General features: G+C 51.6%; 1 protein-coding gene across 1 annotated transcript; it reads right to left on the bottom strand.

Moving 5' to 3' along the window:
- Positions 1 to 1,781: 1,781 nt before the first annotated feature.
- On the bottom strand, positions 1,782 to 3,369 carry SOX11 (SRY-box transcription factor 11). Its single transcript, XM_055327645.1, has 2 exons — positions 2,211 to 3,369; positions 1,782 to 2,150 (listed from the first exon to the last, which is right to left on the bottom strand). The coding sequence occupies exons 1-2, from the start codon at positions 3,329 to 3,331 to the stop codon at positions 1,859 to 1,861; spliced, it is 1,413 nt and encodes a 470-aa protein (XP_055183620.1). The 5' UTR covers positions 3,332 to 3,369; the 3' UTR covers positions 1,782 to 1,858.
- Between the last annotated feature and the right edge of the window lie 15,810 nt (positions 3,370 to 19,179).

Below are 19,179 nucleotides of genomic sequence, written 5' to 3'. Positions count from 1 at the left end.
TAGCCGCGGAAGGCGGAGGAGAAAGACCCGGGCCTGCCTCCGCGACGCTGCGCGGCCTGACCCCCGCCTCCCGCCCGCGCACACAACAGCCTCGCCACTGCGCTGCGACCCCAGGACCTCCAGTTTGACTTCTATAGAGACTATTGGCGATGCGAGTTTCTATCAGTTCCAGCTGATTTATTAAAATTGTCAAGATACAGACTTCCAGCACAAAAAAAAAAAAAAAAAAAAAAAAAAAAAACAGGCAATGATGTCGACAGTGCATTGAGTCTGCTTTGCCACCATTTGCTACAAAATATGCAGATGGTCTGTACTTTATTTAGATTATATTGCACAAAATGAGAAACTTTTTAAACTATGTGCCTTTTTTTTCTTTTTTTTTTCTTTTTTTTTTGCTAAAAATCGAGAATCCAGTTTCAAACCTTCCATCTGGGGCCCCATCCACATATCACAGCGTATGAGATACATAAAGTCCTAGTATAGTACAGTACATATACAATCTTTAAACTAAGATAACAGCTCTGAGGTCTATATCACCATTTTCAATAAATCTTTACCTACAAATATTGAACAAATCTCTACTATAGCTGTACAAAAAAAAGTTTGCTTTTTTTTTTTTAAACCACAAGGCCTTTAGATGCAAGGATTATTTAAAAATTTTAATCCTTTTTAAACCAGGACATCACGTACCAACATACTTGCATGCTAAAAAAAAACAGAGGAAAAAAAGAAATCAAAAGGGAAGAAGTGCCTGAAAGTCTTACTGAAAAAACACAGCAAGAATGTTCCCTTTTCACTGTACAAAAATACGCCTGAAAATATATTAATTTTTAAAAAAGACTGAGGTCTGTTATGTATCAAAAATGTTTCAATACCTTTTGTACTGAGGTCTAGGCTGTCTGGTATTCAATCAAGGAGGTATAAGGGAACAAGTTACAAAAAAAAAGTTGGCAAGTAGAAATCACATTTGTAAAACCATAAACAATTTGATCTGAAAAGTAAACTCTGATCTTAAGTCAGTTCACAGTTTTTTTTTTTTTGTGAGCGTTTGTACAGTCTGCATTTTTTCAAGCTCCCTGCAGTTTTGTTAAGAATCGGATGCATAGAAGACATCAGTTTTCTCCCTCCAAAAAAATAAAATAAAATAAAAAAAGTTGCAATGGTCCCTTTTTTGTTTTTGTGTTTGCTTTTTTTTTTTAAAAAAAAATCACCAGTTCTTTAAGATCTCTTAAGGAAAAAAAAAAAAAAAAGGAATCTCCAACCAACTCCCTAGCGTAACGGTTGTGCTGCCAAAAGGTCCTCTGCAGACGTCTTCCAGACTTCAAAGACCGACAGGCTTCAAACAGCGCCTTCCGGAGCGGGTCCTCCCTCCCCTCCCCCGCCCTGTCCCCTCCGCCTTTGTTGCAATCACGAATTTCAGGAAAAAGAAATAGTAATTACAAAAACACATTTGGGGAGGGGTGGGGGTGGGGTGGGGGGATGGGGAATCACAACTCCAGACTAGGTATGCAACTACCTTGAGACACGATAAAGGAAGGGAGGGGAGCAAAAAAAAAAAAGAAAAAAAAAAAAAAAGGACAGGAAAAATGTTTTGAAACTACTCATTTCACTTTTAACTCCACCGAAATCTCCATCATGGTTTTCCAATTTCTTTGTGTCACGACATCATTATCAAGATCAGCATCTTCTGGTCTCCCCTCCACCCTACCACCACCACCACCATCCTCGACACCACCATCATCATCATCATCATCATCACCACCACCACCGCCACCGCCACGACTTCCTCCCGAGGAGCCCTGCTCTGCACCCCGCGGAGAGGAGGAGCGCAGCCGCGAGAAGCCGGGGGCGGCCCCGCTCAATACGTGAACACCAGGTCGGAGAAGTTCGCCTCCAGCCAGTCCCCCGCGATCATCTCGCTGAGCTCGGGCGTGCAGTAGTCGGGGAACTCGAAGTGGGAGCCCAGGCTGCCCTCGCTGAACGAATCCAAATCCTTATCCACCAGAGACAGGGACAGGTTCCCGGCCGCCGCGCCGCCCCCCAGCTGCTGCTCGCCCGCGCTGTGCGCGCCCTGGGAGAAATTCAAGCTCAGGTCGAACATGAGGTCGTCGGCGTCCTCGCCGCCGCTGCTGCTGCTGCTGCTGCTGCTGCTGGTGCTGCTGCTGGTGCCGCTGCTGGTGCCGCCGCCGGACGAGGACGACGACGACGACGACGACGACGACGAGGACACGGAGCGCGAGGACGCGGGCGACAGCGCGGGCTGCGCGAGCGGCGGCGGGTGCTGCTTGGTGATGTTCTTGAAGCTGTAGTAGAGGCGGCTGCCGCCCCCCGCGCCCGCGCCCGCGCCCCCCGCCGCGCCGGCCCGCACCTCGTCGTACAGGCTCGCGCCCTCGGGGGACTCGGCGGCGCTGCTCAGCGTGGGGCTCGCCGGCACCTTGGCCACGTTGTAGCGTCTGAGCAGCGGCGGCGCCTGCTGGCCCGGCGGCTGCAGGAGCTGCTGGTGCGGCGGCTCGTCGTCGTCCTCGTCCGCCTCCTGCTTGATGCGCAGCTGCAGCTCGTCGTCGTCCTCGTCGTCCTCGTCGTCCTCGTCCAGGAACACGCACTTGACCGTCTTGCCCGCGCCCCCGCCGCCCGCGCCGCCCACGCGCAGGGCGCCCAGCACGTACTCGTCGGCCGCGCCGCCCAGCTCCCCGGGCTGCGCCGCCTTGCCCGCGCCCGCCTTGGCGCCGCCGGCCGCGGGGGCCGCGGGGGCGGCGGGGGCGGCGGGGGCCGCGGGGGCCTTGGGCTTGCCGCACTTCTTGCCGGAGCCCTTGGAGGTCTTGGCGCCGCCCGCGCCGCCGCCGCCGCCCGCGCCCGCGCCGCCGCCCCCGCCGCCGCCGCCGCCGCCCCCGCCGCCGCCGCCCGCCGCGCTCTTCTCGGGGCTCTGGCCCGCGCTGGGCTTCGCCGACGGGTCCATTTTGGGCTTTTTCCGGGGCCGGTACTTGTAGTCGGGGTAGTCGGCCATGTGCTTGAGCCGCAGCCGCTCCGCCTCCCGGATGAACGGGATCTTCTCGCTGTCCTTGAGCATTTTCCACCGCTTGCCCAGCCTCTTGGAGATCTCGGCGTTGTGCATGTCCGGGGACTGCTCCATGATCTTCCTGCGCTCGATCTTGGACCACACCATGAACGCGTTCATCGGCCGCTTGATGTGGCCCGACGCCGTCTTGCACCAGTCCGGGTCGCTCTCGTCCAGGGCCACCGGGCTGCAAGCCATGAATTCGCCCTCCTCCGTGTCCAGCGCCTCCCGGGGCAGGTTGCTCTCCGCTTCCAAGCTCTCCGCCTGCTGCACCATGATCCGCCGCGGGGCTGGGCGCTCCAACCCGGGCCGCTCGGTCTCGTGCGGAGGTCCCCCTCCCCCTCTCGCCCCTCCACCTTCCCGGGCAAGTTGCAAAGTCCTCGGTACCCCGCGTCCGCGGCGCCCCCCCTCCCCCCCGCCCCCCCTTCCAGGCTGCACACAGCGGCTGCTGCGGCGGCGGCGGCGGCGGCGGCCGCCCGCGCGCGGGAAGCTGCGGCCGCGACCGGAGAGGCGGCGGCGGCGGCGGCGGCGGCGGCGGCGGCGGTCGGAGCAGCCCGGGACCCCTCTGTGTGTGTGTCTCTCTCTTTCTCTCTCTCTCTCCCTCTCTGCTCGGCTCGTGGCTCCCGCCGCAAGCGCCGGACCCCGAGCACTCCCAGGCGCGCGCGCTCCTTCTGCAAAAAGTTGAGGGCTCTCTCCCAACTAGTTATCAGGGTGTCATATGGGTGACATCACTCCCCGGGCCAGCCAATGGCTGCGGGCCGGCTCCGCCCATCTCCCTTTATTAACTCCTCGGCCACGCCCCCTCCCCCCCGCCCTCGGGGCTGCTTTGCAAAGATGGGGGGTGGGGGAGAAGGGGGAGGCACGTCTGGAGAGATGTTATTTAAAAAAAAAAACAAAAAAACAAAAAAACACCCGCGTGCGTGCACAGATGCGCCTCTCCCCGGGATGCTCGCGAGCCGCGGCGAACCGGGCCAGTCCCGGCCGGGGCCCGCACCCCCTTTGTGCCGGGGTCCCCCGGAGCCGCCGACCTGGCGCGCTCGCCGCCCGGGTGCACAGGCTCGGGCGCGCGCGCGCGGCGGGGCGGGCGGGGCGGGCGGGTGCGGGCGGGTGCGGCCCGGCGCGCCCCCGGTGGGTGCAGCTGCTTCCCGGAGCCGCGCGCGCCCGAGCCCGCCCGGGGAGCCCGCCGCGCCCGGGTCGACGGAAGGTGGCGCTTTAACACAACGCCTCCCGGGCACGTGGGCTCGCTGCTCGCTCTCCCTCTCGGTCTCTCCTCCTTTTCCCTTGCTCCCTCTTTTTCTAAGGCAGAGAAAGCCATATAAAGCCCGCGCGGCTTCCTTCTCCCCCCGCCCCCACCCCCACCCCCACCCCCGCCCCCCGTCTGCATTTTCGGTTTTGTCCCCTTTGCTCCGTAGGTTTTCCATCCTCGGAGGCGCCGGGGCCGCGCGCGTCCCGCCCCAGGCGGAGGCTGGAGTAACGGTCTGGGGGTTTGGCTGGGGCCGGGTCCTCGCGTTCAATCTGGCCACTCCGGAGGCAGGTTCTAAACCGGGTCCCGGGCCCCGCGAGCTCCGGCGCGGCCCCGCCCCCGCGCCCGGCCCGCGCCCTCCCCTCCCCTCCCCTCCCCTCCCCCCCGCGCCCCCCTCTTTGTCCCCTCCCCCTCTCTCGTCTCTCGGTCCCCGGCGTCCCCCCTCCAGACCCTCTAGCGAGGAGCCCGCACGCCTCCCGGGGCGCGCGCTGTTTTAAGCAAAACGACCCGGACGGAAGAGAAAACGAGGCGCATCCCAACTTCGGAGCCGAGGGGCGGCCCGCGTCCGTGCAGAGGTGGGACGCGCCGCTCGGGGGACGGCGACCCCGAGGTCGGGCCCGCTTCTGTAAAGCAAAACCCCGGTCGGTCCTGCTGGGCTACTTGGAAACCCGTTTTTTTTTTTTTTTCCTTTGTGTTTCTTTATTTAGTCGCTCTTCCCCCATCCGCGGATATTATGGGGGGGGGGATGAAAAAGCAGCCCGCCGCTTCCTATGCATTGTCTGTCGTCATCACTGGCTTCGCACCCTCCAGCGCCGGGGAGCTGGCAACTTTGAGCGATTCCCAAGATAACTGCCCAGAGTGTTTCACAAGGGGAGTCAGCCGCTTAGGACTAGTTACGGGACCCGAGAGCCCTCCTCCTTTCAGGTGCCCTCCCTGCAAATAATACTGCAGCACCCGAGCCTTGCAGTTTTCTGGTGTCTTCAATAACGTGAAATGGTACCACGTTTTCACATGTTTCACAGACCGTCGTATGTGTGATCCATACTCCACCATCGCGGTCCCCTCCCCCTCCTTAAGCATCCTGAAGAAAAACACTGCATCCTGCACTTGTGATATGCAGGTCGGTCGTGCTGGCAATTTATTTATTTATTTATTTATTTATTTATTTATTTATTTATTTATTATTATTATTATTTTATTTATTTTTTTTTTTAGAGCCCTCGGAACCAGAGGAATCTGCAGCCACGCATACCCGGTGACCTGAAGTCTGGAGAGGTATGAAACCAGAGGCGGTGTGTGACAATTCATATTGGCTCCCACAAGGCAAGCCCTGAATCGCGTTCCTGGCTCAGCTCACACATTTCCCGGCCATTCCGGCCACTGGGCACGCCGCAGGGGAGTGGGTGGGAGGGTGGAATGGGTGGCTCCACGCTGCTCTTCCCCCAACACCCAGGGGAACAGATGCATACTCTAGCCGAAGGCTTGAGAGAATTTAGCTCGGTTGCATTATTTTCATGCAGACTATGAGGGCATCTCGTATTTCAGACTTCGAGAGAGAATGCATTTTTGAAAAAATCTACAGCCAATTCAATATTTATTTGCCTTTTTCACTCCGTAAGCAAAAAAGTCACGTGTGACTTTAGAATGAGAATTAGGGGAGTGCAATATAAAGCTGGAAAAGAATGAGTTTCTTCTTCTAGTTTCTTCTTCTGCTATGATCTTCTGGGAGGAAATAGAAGTTAATATTTACCCTTTCAGATAAGAAGCGCAACTTCTGTTCTGAGAAAGATGGGTCATCTTTGGAGAAGAGAAAGCCAGCGAATCCGGGTTGTTTATTAGTTGTGAGGGGGCAGGCGGGGATGATGGGAGGTCAGTGTGGCGACTCCAGGGGTCTTTCAGTCAACGCAGGGCAGGGATGGGAGGAGGTCACGCAGGCATGGAGGCTTGTAAGGAATGTCCTGGAGCAGATTCCTCCTTCTATTCCATAGACAAGGTAAGAATTTTCAGAGAGGATTACCTAGATTGCTATTTTGTAACATGATCTTACCATACCTATTCCATGTTCCAGAATTTACTGAGGATTGGGGGGGGGGTGGAGGGAAAAGACAACTAAATAACTCATCTGTATACTTTTTCTGTCTGTCTTTTTCTTTCTAAGGAAAAGTTTTAAAATAAGGAAGGGGGGGGGAGTGTTTGAGACCTGCAGGCTTCTCCTGGGAACAGTATTACAAATAAAAAAAAAATACATGTTTGCAACATCATTAGTAACCAAGTATTTAAAGGAGTTTTAGGCTAACAAATGGAAAATGTGGCCCTCCGCAAGGATCCACATGCCTCCTGAAAGTCTAATTTAGTAAAACGGAAACTCATCTGCTATTTTTAAAACCACTGAATGTGTATCAGGGCTAGGCCTAGGGGTCATCTTTTTTTTATAGCCAGAATACATTTCCTATATGTGTGAGTACTTCTGTATTTGTAAGCGAGATGCCTAATCGTAAACATTGTTGCAGATATAATTCATGCTCAAAGTCTTAAGATTTACATTTGAGCAGAGCCCCAGGTGACTATTTCTATGGTTGTTATTGTCTCTTACCAATGATCTTTACAAAGAAGACCCTTCACTTAAAGAACTATTACGGAAGGAGGGTAAGATATTCTAGAAGTCTCTCAAAATGAGGAAAACACCATCAGGATACATATGAAATGTTCCTTTCCCCCCCTGAACAGGAAACGTTTTTGCTAAGCCAATAATGCACCAACAATATCACGGGGTAAATACTTGACTCGTTAAATTGAACTTACCAGTCTTGGATGAGCTCTGACCACACGCACTGCTCCGCGCCGCACGGAGACGCTGGCCCGCAGGACGATTCTTTCTCGTCTTCTCTCTTGGTCGGCTCTCCCGAAGTGAGCGCCTCCACTCGCAGTCCGGCCGCCCCTCTCTGCCTACCTCCGCCACAGACCTGGACCCGGGGTTTGATCTGTAGATCTCCTGTCTACCGGGGGTCCTCCTTCTCTGTATCTTCCCACGTGGTAACGGGTTTAAACTGAACGCACCTGACTCTCCAGATCCCACTTTACCCTGGTGTTCCCACAGTGCTTTAGGGCCTTGGTGTTTTATTCTAGCCACCGAGAACTTTCTATCCTCCTGGTCTTTGCATATTGACCTCCTGCATTGCATTTAAACACAAGTGCAGTACTGAGAGGGCTTACTAAGCACCTGCTGCTGCGCCTCCCCTCGACACACAGGCTGCCAACGACTGTCACTACCTGTTGGGATCATCAGCGCGTGCTTTAAAGTTGCTAAAATAGTCTTGCTGATGTTGTCAATCGTTTATTCTCTCAATTGCCCGGCCAGAGGGTATGCTGCAGTAATGCACAGCTGAGGGCACAGGGCAGGGTCCCTGAAACTTGTATGTATGTATGTATGTATGTATGTATGTATTTATTTTTTTGAGATAGAGAGAGAAAGAGGAGCAGAGACACAGGCAGAGGGTCCATACAGGGAGCCTGATGTAAGACTTAATCCCGGGTCTCCAGGATCACACGCTGGGCTGAAGGCAGGTGCTAAACTGCTGGCCACCAGGGCTGCCCCGACCCTGAAACTTTTAAAACATGATTTTACATCATGATGAGCACGCAAGCAATACACATATGAAGGAGAAACCAAAGGTCACAAGTGAATATCTCTTCTTATTAAGTGTAATTCAGACTACTTTCTATTCCATTTCTTAAACAATGTTGGTTAAACCCCACTGATTTCGTCTATTAATGAGATATTATTGAAGTTTGAATAACAGAGGCTTGGGTGTTCTAAGACTCTGAAATATTTTACCTTGGACTGAAAATGCCAATTCCGGTGTCCATCCATCCATCCATCCATCCATTCATTTGTTTGTTCTTTCTTTTCCTTCCTTCCTTCCTATATTCTTTCTTTCCTCCCTCCCTCATATTTTTTAGTGGATCTTATCACGTAGCCCTTGACCTTTTATAAAAACAAAAGAATCACTCAAACCTACTGCCTCCAAAATTCATGTTTTGTGTCTTTAATTATCCACATGAGCTATGCATTTTTTTAAGACTTTATTTTTTACAGTAGTTTCAGGTACACAGCAAAATTGGGTGGGAAGTACAGAGAAGTCCCATAAATCCCCAGTCCCCATGCACGCATGGCCTGCCCCACTGTGGACACAACTTACCAGAATGCTAAATTAGTGAAAATTTGTGACCCTATGTTGACTCATCATAATCACTCACAGCTTGTAGTCTACACTAGGGCTCACTCTCGGTGTTGTACACTCCATGGGTTTTGACAAAGGGATAATGATACATATTTACCATTATCACAAAATGCAGAAGAGTTGCACTGCTCTAAATATCATTTGTGCTCCCCCTAAAAATCATCCCTCCCTACTGCCCTCACCTCCGACAACCCCTGATCTTTCTATTGTCTCCACAGCTGTTGTTGTCTTGTCCAGGCTGCCTTATAGTTTGAGCCACGCAGTGTGTAGCCTTTTCAGATTAGCTTCGTTCACTTAGAAATATGTACTGAAGGTTCCTCGAGGTCTTTTCATGGCTTGACAGCTCACTTCTGTGCGTGTGCTGAGTAACATCCCTTTGTCTGGGCGGACCACAGCGTATTTATCCGCTCACCTACCAGAGGGCATCTTGGTTGCCTCCAAGTTTTGGCAATTATGAATAAAGTGGCGATAAATGTCCATATGGATTTTTCTCCTGAGAACCTAGGTGTTCAATTCCTAGGGTAAATACCAAGGAGCACAATTGCTGGATCCCATGGTAAGGGTATATTTAATTTTGTAAGAAACCAGGGAACTCCCTTCCCATGTGGCGGCACCCCGTTTTGCATTCCAGCAGCGATGCCCGAGAGCTGCCGGCGCTCGGGGGCCTGGCCAGCACCTGCGCCCTCGTCCTCCAGTGCTCAGAATGCCACCTGTGCATCATAAGATGCCCACACATGGGATTGCTGTTGCTATTATTTTAACCTTTCTTTGTCCAACCCCTCTAGCAGTTCCTGGCACACGGTAGGGAGCGGCTCCGTAAATGTCCAGTGAGTGAATATGCCTATTTGTTCACACACCCCGGGGAGCTCCAGCAAGTCCCCCACCGGAGCCACCCCAGGATTCCCTGCTGGTTTCTACTATCACTGCAGGTACTTAGGCTCTTCTCAAGACTATCAGAATTTTCGCCACAGACCCTGAGCTGGTCTCCCAGGTCCTGTCCTCCGTCAGACTCTTCGCCCCAGTGTGCAGCCTGGCTCTTCGGACTCTATGGGTTCATGTTCAAGGGAGCCCTTCACCCTGGAGCAAAATCCGCTGCCCTCTGCAATGTAGGCAAAGCATGCTTCTACGCTTTCTGCCTCTCCAGCTTTATCTCTCTCACAATTAATAAAAACACAAAGGGGCACAAGGGCTGCGCAGCACAGAGCAGTGGCTTTCAAACTTATGACCATGACCTGCCATATGAAATACATTTTTACATCATGACCCTGGGCGCGCACACTACACACAAGTGAAGCCCAGCTAGTTGCAGGAGGGATATTTGTGGCTCCAGATAAAGCTGTTTCACATGTTCACACTGGTCCCATTAGCCCGCCATTTGTTAGAAGGCAATTGCTTTTGCAATTGAAACAAAATTTATTTTTGTTACACTTACATTAATCAGCTTCAATCCTCCCCCCTTCTCTTTTTGGTGAGAAGCTGCTCTAGAAAAGGCTTTTGTTTGGTGACCGGACACCCAGGGATTTATGATTATCATTATCCTCATTATTATTTATTAAAAAGGTGAATAACCGTTTCCTAAAGCCCCGGTTGGCCATCCTCCTAAGCAGCCCGCTGACTTTCTGCACAGTGCCACCTGCGGCCCCCTGCCTTGTGCCCCAGCAGAGGGGCAGCCAGCGAGGTGGGCTGGAGAGACGGTTCCTGCCTGTTACACTCCAACCCTTTGCCATCTGAATGAATGAGAGACAGACGCGCTCCAAAAAATGCTGTGTGCACTTCCTCGGCTGGCAGTGTGTAGGGAAGGAGGGGGATGACACCTGTCCTCCCTCCTCGGGGCTGAGGAGGCCACTTCCCCTGGAGGCTCTGCTCCTGTTTTCTATCAGTACCTTCATCTCACACAGTCAAGAAGAGGACGTGTGATTGTGAGCATATGTGTAAGCATGCTTATAAGAATGTAGAGTAGGAAGGAACTGATAGCCAGTTTCGGAAGTACAGTGTAAAAATCCACCAAATCTGACTTCTTTCACATAGCTACTGATGTATCTTAATCTCTTCCTTTTTAAAAAGACTTATTTATTTGAGAGAGAAAGAGAGAGCATGAGTGGGGTGGGGGGAAGGAACAGAGGGCAAGCAAACTTCCCGCTGACTGCAGAGCCTGATGCAGGGATCAATCCCAGGGCCCTGAGCTGAAACTGGCATTGTCCCTTGACAGACGGAGCCACCCCAGCGCCCCATCTTAATTTCTTCTTAGAGAAAACATGCTCATCCAGGGCTATGACAGCATCATTACTTTTGGTGATATCCCCCCAAGGTGAGGCACCCAGGAGCATGTGACTATCTTGCCAGTGGGTGTCCTGTAGATTTGGGGGGTGAGGTTGGTGCAACTGCAGGGGGAAGGTGCCTACGGATGAGCCTGGCCGAGAAAGTGGTCCCCAGAGAAGTCAGATGTAGCGCCCCTTCCCCTCGGCCTGCGATGAGGCAACGTCCTAGCAAGGACTCCTTCTGACTCAGCCATGAGCTGTGGCCGGGGCTGCTTCTCTACCTTCCCCACATGAGCCCCGCACTCCCCCAAGGCTTTCCTCCATTGACACCTGAGCTTCGGAACCTGCTGCTCTTTTCTTCTGGGGCCCATGATGCACCCAGCCCCCCTTGGTTCTCCCTCTCCCCGCCCCCCAGCTCCCTCCCTCTCTCCCCTCTCTCTCCTCCTCTCTCCTTCTCCCCCCCCCCAATCTCACTATGTCCCTCTCTCTGTCTCTGTTGCATCTTCTTAAGGTCAAAGTAGTACAGATCTTCACTGTTTTTTGCCAAAGACAGTTTTATTAGCCGGGCCGCCCCTTCAGCACAGGCAGAGCTGTGTGCAGCACCAGCAGTTCCTAAATTCCAAATAACCAGGCAGGGACAAGAAATAACGTGAGCAGAAGCAAACGTGCAGAGGGGCAAGGCCACAGCCCCCCTCCCTGGAGAAGGCTTCAGCCATCCGCTCCAGTCCTGAGTGCCCGTTCTGCTCAGGAGTGAGCGCACTTCCAACCTTCTCCCTCCAAGTCCTCTGATTCCTAGAAACTTCTGGAGCTCCTGCTAGAGGAGGTTCTGGGAGCACCTGGCCCACTCACTCTGCTGGGCCGCCCAGGAAGGCCGGGCCTGGCTTCTCCAGGTGGGAGCCAGGTGCCTCAGCCTCTGCCCGGCTGAGACCCCATAGCTCAGGGTTGGGAGCCTTTGCTCCTAGATGGGGTGAAGTCTGCTGAAGGGAAGATGAACGTGCTGCCTCAGTTGGCCCAAGGGCAGAGCATCAAGCCTGAGAGGACTGTTGTCCAGCCTTAAACTGAACAGAATTGGCCCTATGTTTCCAACCCTGACCCCTTCTTCCCTTTGGATTTCTCCCCTCCAGAGTGGGAGAAGGTCTGTCCTTGCCTGTCCCACCATCGTACTGTGGAAGCAGATAAGTTGTCTGGTTTCACGGGTTTGCAACTGGAAAGGAGTTTGCCTCGAATGTCACCCTTCCCTGATCTAGATGATATTTAGATAGGGTTTGGATTTGCCGATGATGCTGGGGCAGGCTAGGACTTTGGAGATGTTGGGACAGGATGCGTGTGTTTTGCATAAAGGACATGAATTTTTAGGAACCAGAAAACTGGAGTGTTGAGAGTTGAATTGGGTTTGCCCCCAATTCACACATTTGTGTCCTAATCCCGAGGACTTCAAGACGAGTCTGTATTTGGAGATGAGGGCTTCGAGAAGGGGGACAGTTGCTCCGGTGGGTTCTAATCTGAGTTGACTGATGTGATGCTCTTATAAGAAAGGGAAGTTTGGAACAGAGACAGACACACAGGAGAAAAGGTGAAGTGGGGGAGGCTCGGGTGCAGGTGGAAATGGACAAGCCAGGTAGAGAGACTTGGAAAGGACTGTGCCTCCCAGTCCTCAGAGGGACCCGAACTTGTGACACTTGGATTTCTGGACCCGACCCTGTGACACTTTAATTTCTGGCTTCTGGTCTCCATACTGAGATCATTGTTTACGTCAGCCAGTTGTGTGCTACTCTGACACCTGAGCCCCAGAAACCTAACACAGAGGGGGACCAAGAACCATAAAGCCTGCTTCTCTTACACAGCTTCTGAAGAATATCCCCCATCCGTTGGTTTCTGGACTTTCATTGCACTTCGGCGGTAGCAGCGGATAAGGAGAGGTCTCATTGGCCACCGTGTAGCTGGACTTCGTTGCTCTGGTTGTCACAGCTTGGACATCTTATCCCTTTTCAGCTTTGGGGTCTCAGCAAAATTATGAGAACGGGAGAAGACCCATTTAAATTTGTACTCAGGCCAAAGGGCATCCCTTAATTTTTTTTTTTTAAAGATTTTATTTATCTATTCATGAGAGACACACACAGAGAGGCAGAGACACAGGCAGAGGGAGAAGCAAGCTCCATGCAGGGAGCCTGACATGGGACTCGATCCCAGGTCTCCAGGATCAGGCCCTGAAGGCGGCGCTAAACCGCTGAACCACCCGGGCTGCCCCGGACACAACGGTTTTTAATCATGTTTCTTGACCGGAGCTGTCTTTCACTGCACCCCCCTGGCACTTTCTGCTCACCCCTAGGGCAGGACTTCTAGCATGTTCCCCCCTAATCTCCAGGGGGGACATGTCTCCCCAGGGACAGCGAGTTCTGTAAAGCAGGATGAATCTGCGTGCTTCGTTGGCCTATGGAAGACACTTGGGGGGATGGAGTCTAACAGAGAGGAAGGTCCTCTGGGCTATTTATAAAAACTGGTTTCAGTGCTAATCCTCTAGGATACAATGGAGTTACTCTAGCAGGTTTCCCTGGCGTATTTTAGAGACAGGAACAGCTGACATGTACGAGAAAATTCATGCGAATTCTAGCTTACAAATGTCCTCACCATCACGGTGGGTGGTATAGATCCAATGATAAAAGTAGTATCTTGCCTGAAGGAGAAGACTCTCCTCTGGCTCCTAACTCTGGGAGATGAACAAGGGGTGGTGGAAAGGGAGGTGGGTGGGGGGGTGGGGGTGACTGGGTGATGGGCACTGAGGGGTTCACTGGATGGGATGAGCACTGGGTGTTATGCTATATGTTGGCAAATTGAACTCCAATAAAAAAAATAAAAATAAAATTAAAAGAAAGAAGACTCTTCTCCTTGACTGTGCGTTCTCTCAAAGGCAGAGGGTGTTCGGTTCCAACACGGCCTGAGCCCCCCAGCCAGCAGGCCGCCTGGCCCCTAGGAGGCATTCAGATGGACGAGCAAATGAAGAAATGAGGAAGAGGACTCAGGTCAGAGTTACTTTGAGAGAGTGGCCAGCGGAGGAAAGAGGAAATTCAAGGAAAGGAAGCACTTCTCCTTGGCCAGCTCGTGGTTGGTTTTCTGCCTCACATGGCGACCTGCTCACAGCCCAGGCCACCGTCCTTCATATTTCAACAATATTCTTTACATGGATCTTGTCTTTTACATTCTCATGCAATGCAGTTTGGTGCTTTCAATATCGTACCAATATGTTAGTGAATTCACTCTTAAACCACTTTTTTTTTGTGTTTTTTTTTTCTTGCCTATGTCTACAGGGATTGCCCTTGAGGTAAAGCCAGTGTAGGACAAGTGTATTGTCTTCAGACACATTCTTGCTCTCCATTACTCATGCATTTTCTCGCAACAGAACTCTAGCACTTTGGTTCCCTTTCCCTTTCTCCTTCTCCTATGAAACAAAATTCCTGGAGGCCTTGACATCTGCGAAGATCTACACGAGCTTGTCCACTGCCACTTGTCATTACAGAATCTGAAGGTTTCTTAGACCTCAGGAGTGGGGAACTTGAGGACCTTTCAAAGGAAGCGTCTGTCACCGCATGCAACAGGTGTGCGTCTCCAAGGTGAGTCTATAAAGAAGTGGGTCGCCTCAGTAGGGAAATGCAGGGGCCGGTCACCCTCCCCACACGGTGCTCCATGGATCCAGGGAACAGGTCCACCCTTGATCTGATTCAGGGTGGAATTCCTATCTTAGAGAGGCCATAGTGATAATTCCACAGGTTTAAAATAGCTTTCTATGCCCCCACAGCTAGATGCATGTGTTTTTTCCCTTCAGCTCCCTCAAGCTTTTTCTGGGAGCCATGACAAGTAGTCCACGTGTAGTTAGCACTTTTCCCAGGACGTAACTCTGTCGTTCCTCATACTGGGTGCTTTGCCTCTATTTACCCTCCTATAAGCAGAGAGCAACGAGAGATCTAATGGTATTCTGTGTGAATAAGTGACAGCATGGGTGAATTTTGGTGTGTGTATTTTTGGTTCCAACAGTTGAAGAATAGGATCTGAGGCATAAAAGGAAAGATATTTATAGTATTTTCTGGTCGTGCATTCACTAGCATAGCTACCTCAGCTGTGGCTTGTGTATCGTGTTAAAGTTAATTACGGCAACACTATTATGCCCCGTACGAAAATGGTTAGCTATTCCGTAGTACATATTCCAGTATATGGTAGATGTAAAAACTCCTACTCCACTGACATAAATCACATCTAAAGTCACTTTTATTTTCCAGAAGCGAAATATGAGAAACATGCAACTGCCCCTCCCCCCAAGCGATCCGCCTCAAATCCAAAGACAATGTATGGTGTCCAGATTGCCTACTTAAGAAAAAACAGAGGACTTATTCTCTCTACAAGGATATTCTTCAGTACCCAGTTGGAACTGTGGATTCAAAATTTTGAGTGCTAAATATTTTGCAGTGTACTTCGAGGGTGTCCACACACACTGCTTTCTGGGGGCTGCAGAAACAGCATTATGAGCACATCTCTGTGCACATTACACCCTGGAGGACATGGAGTGTGCGCTGAGAATACTCCGCACACGCAATTTTGATTGAGAAGTTCTGACTTTAAGGCTTGGAATCCCCATTTGCTAAATTTATAAACTTAGATCAGACTCATGTACTTGCCCTGTAAGAGCCATGGTCTGTCCTTGGGAAAATGGCTCAGTACGTCCCACGTGTCCCTGAAGTTCCTGGGAGGAGGAGCAGCCCTTTATGAAGCTCCCGTATGATTGTGAAGCACGTGCACAAAAATGGGCCAAGACACTGCAGGAAAGAAGGTATTTTAGCCATCTCTTTCCAGAGACGTGGTTATTTTGCCTTCAGAGTCTAGGAAGTCTTTGTCTGAATATCCTCTGGATCGGAGATGGAAAGGAGAGCGAGCAAAATTTAAATCCCGCTTGCCAGCATTACTCTGAGTTTTCTTCATAGGTTAGGGACCTCGCTGAAATTAGACATGAAATTTCCAGAGCACGGCCATCCAGTAGACGTAATTGCACGTTTCAGGGTCCTGATGAGGCCGGGAGCAGCAGGGAACGGCATTGGCAAGGCTAAGCAGGCTGTTAGTTCCATGGCAATGCGTGCTACTTGAGCCATGCCAACTTTGCTCTTCCGATCGCTCTTGCTATTTATAAAATTTTGCAATGTCAGCTATATTGGGAGTTGACTGCGCAGAGGGGGTCATCAGTAAGTGATACAGTGCAAGCTAGGATATCTCGTCGATGATTAATTCTGTTATTCAGGCTCTGTGATACCTTATTCTCCTTTCAACTGAACTTGGGGTCTGAAAAGGAACGATACCAAACGGCATGGCACCTCAATCTCAGAAAAAAAAATACGCTTCTCTCTTCTCCACCCACGTGTGAGCTGAGAGAGTTCTACCATGAGTGACATTTGTAGGGGCTCCACCAGGGTATATGACAGAAATTCTGTGTCTGTCCATAAAACCGAGCATGACAACACCCAACTAAAGCTCATGACTTTAGATCAGATACTCAGTCTGGTATCGGATTAACCGCTGTGTATTTTATAGCCGGGGTGCTCAAGGCTGTGCTGCTATGATGAAATCACAATTTGTGCTTAACGGATGCGGTGCCTACCAATTTGTGTCATCCCACTAGGAGCCAGTCCCGTTTGGGATGACTCCATCCTTGCTGATGGCACTCTGAGCAAAGCAGGGGGTATTTGTTCGAGAGTCCTGGTTATTTCGCTGCGGAAAACGTATTTCACGCCAAACAAGTAAAGAGAACAATCTTTATTTTTAATATATCACAAATAGCTCATCTCCCATCACTTCATGTCCCTGCATTTTCTGTGAGGGGGTATCCATAGCCTTCAATCATTCATGTACATGTTTATATGTTTAATAGGTATTTATTGAGCACAACCGTGTCCCGGCTACTGTGGTCAGGCCATTCACGAAGGGCCTGTCTTCTCCTCTCCTGGGCGTGTATTTAACGAGCACATATAAAGTGCCCCATATTCCAGCGCTAGGGATGAAGAGGGGAGGTGGAGATGCTCGTCCTCGCAGAACGCCTGTCCTGTGGGGAGAAACAGACACGTGCAGGCCCCAGGACCACGTGCACGTACCACGTGCAGGCCCCAGTACCCAGTGTCAAACAAGGAGATGCCTCGTGGAAATACAGTCAAGTCTTTTTTGAATAACTTTCTTCTAAGAACCATGTTTGAATATTTTCCACTGCAGTGAGGTAGAGACACACACTCATTTTTAAAGGAAACGTGCTTGGCATCGGTTCCCTTCTGGAACTGTGGAGGTTGTTAAGGAGGGTGGGCAGCGCAGTCTGTCTGAAGGAACCAGGCCTCGGAGTCCAGGAGACCACGTCCCCTTCCAGGGCCTACTTGTCCTCCCCATCTGTCCTGACAGCCTGTGGCCAAGGCCCTGAAAGGAGTGACACACATGTATGAGAAGCAAAGCACTCTTGAATCTTTACCTGGAGGGGGGACCTGGGGAAGGTGATGTATCTGCGTGGAGACTGTTTCCTTGTCCACACGTGGAAGTGAAGAAGTCTTCCTTGTCCACCTCCAGAATTGTTAATAGGCCCACGGCAGTATGGTAAAGTATGCGACAACAGGGAAAGTGTCTCTTAATTTCCAAAGGATTCTTACTTATCCTATAGTATGTAATTAGCAAGCATGTATGTGTAGGTTTTGCTTTTTAAAAGATTTTATTTTATTTTAGAGAGAGAGCAAGGGAGGAACGGAAGGAGAGAATCTCCAACAGACTTTGCACTGAGTGCAAAGCCCAACATGGGGCTGGATCCCAGGACCCTGAGATCATGACCCCCGTCAAAACCAAGAGTCAGAGGCTTAAGTGACTGAGCCACCCAGGCACCCCTGTTTGTATATTTTTAAATGGGTTTCAAGAGAGTGAGGATCTGTGTGGGAAGGTGCCCACATGATGCTGAGGACTTTTGCACTCTCCAGGCGTTTTTAACAGAAACATCCAAGCAGGGCCCAGCAGAGTTGTCCAGAGGACCCCCCTGAGACAGGATAGAGTGGAGAAGGCTGGTGGGAGTCAGTGCAGGGACAGGATGCTGCTGTGTCACCCCACTCCCTGGACGTGGGAGTGTCCACATCATCCATCACCTGCCATGTCATCCGTCTGGCCTCCACCTGCAGAGGGACACCACACCCACCTGCAGGTTCACCCTGAAACCCATCACTCAGGCGTCTCAGGATGTCGACTGGCTCCCTAACTAAGAAAATTAAGCAAAATAGCTTTTCCTGGCTTTTGAGAATTTTTTTCTGTGAGTGTGGACATTGCCTTCAAGAATTACCCTTGCCAGCACTTGCGTGTTCGTGTGACTTTAAATCTCAGGCATGTCTTTCCTGAGAACCGAACAACCACAGGTTCCTCAAGGAGGGGTGGATGACCCATGGGCTCCGAGGGAACAAGGTGGGGGGGAGGTAGCTGTCGGACTTCGAACTCAAGTGTCCTCTCCACAGGATACACAACAGATATTTCATGTTTGGACAACTCCTGAGCGTAGACGTATGTATGTTCCAGAGTCGTAGACCAGGGCTGGGTGGGAAGATGGTGACCTGCCCGGGCGGGCAGTGAGCCCATGTAGGTCTTTAAGTCATCCACCCTGCGCGTTACGACTCCAGCATAGAGATCTTGGTGCGAAGAATCCCGCATGTCATTCAGGATGACGCATTTTGCAGTGAAGGTTTTTTTTTTTTTAAGTTTTTTTTTTTTAATTTTTATTTATTTATGATAGTCACAGAGAGAGAGAGAGAGGCAGAGACACAGGCAGAGGGAGAAGCAGGCTCCATGCACCGGGAGCCCGACGTGGGATTTGATCCCGGGTCTCCAGGATTGCGCCCTGGGCCAAAGGCAGGCGCCAAACCGCTGCGCCACCCAGGGATCCCTGCAGTGAAGGTTTTAAAAATCCCCCGAGTCCCAGTGGCCTCACTGAAAAGAAGCATCCGGGTGAGACTCTCCCCGAAACAGGGAAGCTTCGTTTGTTAACAGCCCTTGACAAACCCCCTAAAACACAACCGTGTTCTCTATCTTCTGAAAGACCCTCAGATTCCATGGCAGCTGCACGGTTAGTTGTGCTTGTTTCAAGGGCGGCGGGCGCACCTTCGTGGACGACACACATGCGGGGTCACCCTGTGCCAGCCTCCGCTCTTGCCCTGCCCGGCCCCACGCTGCGTGTCGGGCTCCAGCCCGGGCAGCCATCGTCCCCCCGAGATGCCGCATCCTGCATCTCCCCGGCCCTCCCCAGCCACCTGCCCGAGCCGCAGCCCTCCAGAGACACCTCCTTTCTGAACGAGCCCAGCTGCCGCCTCCCCATACTCCCCGAGGGACCTCCTGTGC

This window comes from Nyctereutes procyonoides, unplaced genomic scaffold, assembly GCF_905146905.1.
Source record: "Nyctereutes procyonoides isolate TBG_1078 unplaced genomic scaffold, NYPRO_anot_genome, whole genome shotgun sequence".
In the NCBI taxonomy this organism is placed as follows: domain Eukaryota; kingdom Metazoa; phylum Chordata; class Mammalia; order Carnivora; family Canidae; genus Nyctereutes; species Nyctereutes procyonoides.
Note: the sequence above shows the minus strand (reverse complement) of the source record. Positions and strands in the feature narration are given on the sequence as shown.